Below are 6,619 nucleotides of genomic sequence, written 5' to 3'. Positions count from 1 at the left end.
CTTAACAGTCAGAAACCACAAAGCCATGGAAAGCTTTCGATTAGGATTTGCATGGGGTGTGTGTGCCTGTTCCCGAGCTCATGTTGTGTTTTCTGCCAGCTGACGGCCGGGCACGAGACTGGACTTAGCTAATTAACAGGATGCCTCTCCCTCCTTTCCCTTCCTCTTCGCTGGGCTCATGGTTTGCAGCGCTGGGTTAGTGTGGGTTACAGAGACCAGGATTTAGCCTGTTGGACGCGGGAGCCAGTGCTGGTCCAGGCACGCTGTTCCATCGGATGGGCCAGAGGAGAGGCATGCTGTGGGCCAGCCTGTGACAGCCCGGGCTTCGCCTCAGCTGGAAATTGTCCCCCACAGAGCAAATATAAACAGAAGTAATAAATAAAAGAGGCCACAATGTCAGGGTGATTGCCTTCAGGCTCTGGGCACAGACAAATACGGCCTGCTTTGAATTCAAATGACTCCGTAGTTTCTAGCTTCCTGCTTTTTTTGCCTAATATCTATCGTTCTCCTCTGATACTTCAACCTGCAAAGGTCAAATTTATGCCTTTTCTAAATAGATCCAGCGCACACTGGTTTAAACTTGGTCCTGAGGCACAAAATCAGTGCAAACACTGGTAACGTCCTGACGGTGCTCCACTTCCCCCTTCTCAGGAAAACTGTCCTTTTCCATTTGGGTGCTGAGAGGTTTCTGAAAACCAAGCAGTGGTGATCACATCATTTCCATGTCTTAAAAAACCTGCTTATAAAGGGATATAAAAATTTGCAAAGCCAATCAAATCTGATTTATAAAGTAAATTCAGAAATACCTGGAGAATTACCTGGTCTTTATCTGGGCTCCTCAGTACGTTTGCTAGCATGGATTAACTAATAATTTTATGCCATATAGCTTAAACATGCATGTCCTTCCCTTTTTTTGGGGGGTTGCTTTCCTCTGAGGTTTCCACAATGTGTTTCACATCCACTGTGAGTAACATTCTTGGACTTCTGCCCGGGATTAATCAAACATAAATCCCCATGCAGAAAGAAAGTTTTGCCAAAAATTGTGGTGGTCCAGAGAAGAAAAGAGGGTGGGTTTTTTCCCTCTATGAACTTTTAACTAATTTTATTCCTTTTTTTTGTTGGTGGGAAATTTTGTGCATTGAAAAATTCGCCGACAAAGCCCTGATCATCTTGGTTTTTTACCGATTAATATGAAAAATTAAATCCCTAGCTGCTCAGAGAACATACTTGCTTTCTCCTCAATTACTTTTATGGTGGTGAGCCCTGCCAAACTGCAGGCTTTGTGTTTAGCTTATCAATAACTCAGCATTGCTTCTATTGCAGAGTTCCCTGAAGAGAAGAGGCAGCAGAGATATGCACAAAGAAAAGAAGGCGTTTACCCAGGTATGGTTTTCAAGAACGTGCAACTTTGAGAAGAAACACATGATAAAACTCCAGGTTTCTTTTTACGGGTGTTGACACGGCCATCAGGCACGTTAACTAGAGTGCAATTAGGCCTTAATCTACTGAGACCTCCCAGAGATAATGTAGAAGCAATTTAGGACACAAGTGTGATCTCTAAACCGTGCAGCTTCTCGGGCTCGTTGTGCTTGTATCCATAGATTCAGGCTGCAGGTTTTCTACAAGAAGAGAAAATCACCTTGCCTCACAAAGTAATTGGATCGCAGCTTAGGGACTAACTAAATTTATAGACGGTGCCAAAGATTTTGTGCTAATGAGCATCTTGGCGGGGAATACAATGACACTGTGTGAGCTCTCGTGTCACAGCCCCAGGTTTGATCTCTCTCTGGTGTCGGGGGGGCAGCGTGTGAACTTGTGCTCCCCCAGGCTGAGATACAACACAGAGCCTAAGCTACCCACTCAGTCTGCCTTTGGACACCGGTTTTATTGAAATCCCGTAGGCTGATCCTTCTCAGGGAAGCAGTCTGCCCGGTTTCCTCTGCTTTTTGTGCTGACTGTAGGAGTTAAAGCTTTTCCCAGCACCCATACAGTTACTGTTTATAGCTGGAGAAATGGGGATAGTGTTTCACCTCGCTGCAAAAGGAGCCAAGAGCGACATCATGCCTTCGTTAGAGAAAGGTTGCACCTCCCCTGCTGCCCGCTCGGCGGGCTCAGTGTACACAGCCGAGACCCTACAGGCCTTCTCTGAGTCGGTGGAGTCTTAAAATCCATTGATTTGTAATAATAACCATAATAAATCATTACAACATGTTGCACTTGAGTGGGTAGGGTGGGCAGCTGAGTGGGTAGGGTGGGCAGACCGGGGGCTCGTGGTGGCCAGGGGCTGGAGCCTGCTTTCCCAGGACACAGCAGGCCGAGCGTCCCTGCCGAGCCGATACAAGCATGGCTTAATCAGACCTTAAAACGGGGCACTGGGCTTTCTGCCTGCAGCGCCTGCTACAGAGAATTATTTCAGTCATCAGTCAGGTCAGAGAGTTTATTTTTATGCAAGTCTGTAAAATACATGGATGAAATATATATATATATATATGCCCGCACACATGCAGATTACAGATGAAGCTACATGAAGGCAGGGTTGTGTCCACCGGGGTTTGTGGGCGGCACTGTCCTTCCTTTCCTCATTCCTGGAAATACAGAATGGTGCAGAGGGAATGAATTCCTTGTGCTTGCTTCCTCCGCCCAAATCCAGGCATTAACAGCAGCTGTAGTTGGCCTTGGAAAGCCTTAAAAAAGACTTCACAAAATTATCCGAGTAACCCTGGGTCAGCTCTGCTCCACTCACAACGTGGGGAAGTGATCCCAGAAACCACCCAGGGAAAAAAAACCTTTCACACTGTACACACACATTGTAACTCATGCAAGCAAAGGATTTGGGCTTGAAAATGAAAACCTTTGAGACAGCACTGTGCAAGGTGGCGTTCAGTTTTCTTCAGCAATTCTTTAGGGTAGGAAAGACTGAGAAACAATCTTAGATATTGACATGACCCAGCCTATAGGTGCATGTCCTAGCTATCTCCCAACTCTAGGGTGCTACCCAGAGCTGTCTCCAAACCCAGATCTCCCTTCAGAGGTATGTGTGGTTGAGACTAGAGCGCACCATAGCAAGTGCCCAACCGGTCAAACAGCCACCAGGTCCTGTGGTATGGCCTAAAGGGTTAGTACAGACACAGCCCGGGAGGTTCAAAACACTTCTTTTCAGAGACAGCTGCCCTAAATACCTAAAATAAGTTCAAATACCCATTACATGCTTTGTGAAAAGCAACCACAAACTTAGATTCTGTGCATCCGCATGCTTACAGGTATGTATAGCATATGGCAAGACCGGTGTTTTTACTTACTGGGAGCTCATCACAAAAATTAGCTGGAACACCGCACCCACAACAGGGCACACCGAGTAAATAATACCTGTGAAACTGATTGTCTTGAAGTCATGTAAAAGCAGAATTCATAGTAGCGCTTACCCGCCTCTAGCAGTATTGAAGAAAAAAAGTTTTTATTCAGCAGAATTGCAAAACGGAGCTTCTTGGAAAATACCAGGCACCAGGCAAAACACAAAGAAAAGTGGTTCTCCAGCGCAAGGTAGGAATGCTGGCACTCAGCCAGATGCTTGGGTGCTGGTCGTACTGCCTTGTCGTCAGAGTTGCAACCCCAAAACCGCTTACCCATCTTCTGCCTGGCAGTTCCCTCAAGCCGGTGGTGGTGGTAGAGGAGATGGCATTGGTCTCTATCTATCTTTGTGTCTTCTTGCCAGAAAAGAAATATCGTATTTGGGAATTTTTGATCAGCTCTTCATTCTCATCACATCATTTACATTGCATAATGAATTTAAGTTCATTTCTTTCCTTTAAGTTTCATTTCTTTATCTCCACATTCTACATTTGTCTAAATTAGACTGCAGACTCTGTAGGGAAGGATCTGGGTTTTTTCTTTCTGCTTTTTTTTCCATTAACATCCCTCTGAAGTGCCATGCAGAGCTGTGATGCTATTGCATGCAAATAATCGCTATCAGTAATCATTAATTCCCATTTATGCTTAATGATCCCTTAAAGTCTGTGACTAGCACCATGACTGATGGAACATATTTGCACTGTTGTTCCTTCTTTTCTTTCTCTACAGTCTGCCCTATGTACACCTTTTAGAAAAGCATCCACATACTGGATGTGAAATACAGTCAGGCTGTGCCATAGCCCAGGTTTCAGCCCCTGGGATTCGAGCCTCTTGTTCCTCCAAAACAGTGGAAAGACTGTATTCTGTTCCCCCCCCCCGCCCTTTCTTTTCATTCGTGATTTAACTAGGAATGAACTATTCTTAATTTCGGTGATTTGACCTCTCCTTAGTTTGCCTTATATGTCAAAACTACTTGCCTATGTGGGTGTCTCACCCTCTTGCTGTTTCTACTTGGTTTCAACTGATCAAGAAATCACTGATATTTCTGTACACAAAGTTTCAGAGGGACAGATGCATGAAGGTTGGAGTCCTACCCTTCTGGCATGCTTAGATCTGGCTAATAAATCTCTCCTGACCATTCTTTTCCTTTGGAAAAAAGCTGTCCGGGGAATGGGATTTTCAGTAGTCATGTTCCCTGGCAGAGAAGCAGGGAAGATCTAGAGCCTTCTCACCTTTCCAGATGGGATCCATATTTAGTAGGCGAGATTAACATCCATCAGCTCTGTTGTTTTGTATGAGGCTTGCGTTTGTTTTGTTTAGTGAAAAAAAACTCGTTTGTTTCAGCTCTTGCGAAAACAAAACTTCCAAATGTGATCCTTTTTTTTCATGGACAAAACCTAGCAATAAAGTAATGCCATTATAAGAAGTTAATGGTGGTTTTGTCCTGCTATAACAACGCATTAACTCCACAGATGCATTGAGTCATGCAGTGATGCCAAGCAAAAACATTGGGGGGCCTGACCCCAAACCCATCGAAGCCTTTCCCTTTTCTTCAAAAGCTTCAAAATGTTGTGTGTGTTGTCCTGAGTGCGACTCAGTGACTGTTATTTATTTGTATTGCTTGAAACATAGTGGGTGTCGGGCTGGAGCCCCCTCTGACCCCCAGGGAGGAGCTGGCCCCTAGTGCTCCCAGCCGGGGGAGAGGGATGCGGGCAGGCTGGCCCTTCCCCACCGGCACCGGTCCAGCTGCCTGCAGCCAGGGCGGTGTGAGGCCCCAGCTAGTGCCACTGGTGGCTGGGCTTTTGCAGCCAAAGGTAGACAAGAAGCATGGGGAAAAATGCTGGATTACAGAGACAGAATAAGGAAAATGTCAGATGCGATTATTTCCAAGCTATTAACAGATAAATAAATAAACTGGAGTAATCACCCCACCTGTGAGCTCTGAAGTGCAGCACTGGTCTGGGTGTACCCTTCCTTGTGATCTTTGTATTTTCCTAAAAGCAAAGCCAACAGCTGCTGGGATAAACTGATTCTCGATGAGAGGAAAAACAGAGGTAATGTGTTGTGCAGCCCTGACCAAAGATGATGCTTTAATCAGACAGCCTTTTCCAGCCAGAGCAACCAAAATTCAGAGTGACTCCAGGGGAGGGTTGCAAGGAGTTTTGCCAGGTTTAAATGGGATACTTGATTTGCAGTTTCGAGTTATAAAGAGAAAAGCAATTTGCAAATACACGTGTGAAAAAGAGGTGTGTGTATGTGAGGAGATGATAGAGAGGAAAGCAAGCCAATCTTCTAGAGGCTCTGCTTCTAATCAATTATATGCACCTCGACTGTATTCATAGAAAACTCACATTTCTGGTGCCAGAAACACCATGACCAGAGTTTTAGTCAGTCAACTCATCAACTGATTGCAGTTGTGTTTGACTCCTGGTTATCACTGAAAACCACATCTTAACGGAAACTTTGGCTATTGTTTACCTTTATCATGTTATTAACATTTAAGATAACTTTTTTACTATTTCGTATTTTAAAGTTCCAACCTGCACCAAGCAGAATCAGTAAGAAAGCTGACTGAGTTCAGAAGTATACAACCAATTGCTTTTGTGGCTGTTTAGGTATTAATAGCTAAAATTAAGACATAATTAGTATAGATCTAAATAGAACTGGGCGAAATTAATCTAGGTAACATAAAAGACACCATTACCAATGTGCGAGGATGTGTGCTTTAGAAATTAAACCGTTTCCTCAGATTGCTGAGCCATAATTAGTTTTGTAAATCTCTTTTTTTTTTTAATAGCCCGATCTGGGTGAACAATTAAAGTCAGTCATGTTTTCTTCTGGATTTGGTTGCCATTGTTAGAAATTGTAACAAAATGGTGTTTGTGAAAGATAACAGTGCTCTGGAGACTGAAATGAAGTTTCCATAGATAATTGCACATATGTCCACATGGCCTACCAACAATGATGAAATCTGCTGTCTCAAGAGATCATCTTTCAAAGCCTGCCTTCCATTATACTGCTAATGCTGATAAATGTGTCTCTTACGAGGCCAAGTGCCTGTATCTCCATGACAATTCATGAAAGTGATTCATGCAAAGAAATTGTTCATCGGCTTAGAATTTACTTAACCTTGTCTCTTATTTCAGCACAATACACACTGGAGTTTTCATTTGAGTTGAGATGCGGTGCTTTAAAATGCCCAACACACACAAAAAAATCAAAATCTCATTTAATACCCTGGTGCTTCCTGAAAAATGCAGGTTTTCACATG

The 6,619-nt window shown here is 43.9% G+C and overlaps 1 protein-coding gene across 1 annotated transcript in view; it reads left to right on the top strand.

The window, feature by feature from the left end:
• Positions 1-1,353: 1,353 nt before the first annotated feature.
• Positions 1,354-6,619, top strand: part of MTCL1 (microtubule crosslinking factor 1) — a 53,041-nt gene continuing 47,775 nt past the window's right edge. Inside the window, exons 1-2 of the mRNA XM_009576683.1 lie at positions 1,354-1,383; positions 3,466-3,540. Of these exons, the coding sequence (XP_009574978.1) occupies positions 1,354-1,383; positions 3,466-3,540 (105 nt within the window). The remainder of the gene's footprint in view (positions 1,384-3,465; positions 3,541-6,619) is intronic.

The sequence above is a fragment of the Fulmarus glacialis genome, unplaced genomic scaffold, assembly GCF_000690835.1.
Source record: "Fulmarus glacialis isolate BGI_N327 unplaced genomic scaffold, ASM69083v1 scaffold18924, whole genome shotgun sequence".
NCBI lineage: Eukaryota > Metazoa > Chordata > Aves > Procellariiformes > Procellariidae > Fulmarus > Fulmarus glacialis.
Note: the sequence above shows the minus strand (reverse complement) of the source record. Positions and strands in the feature narration are given on the sequence as shown.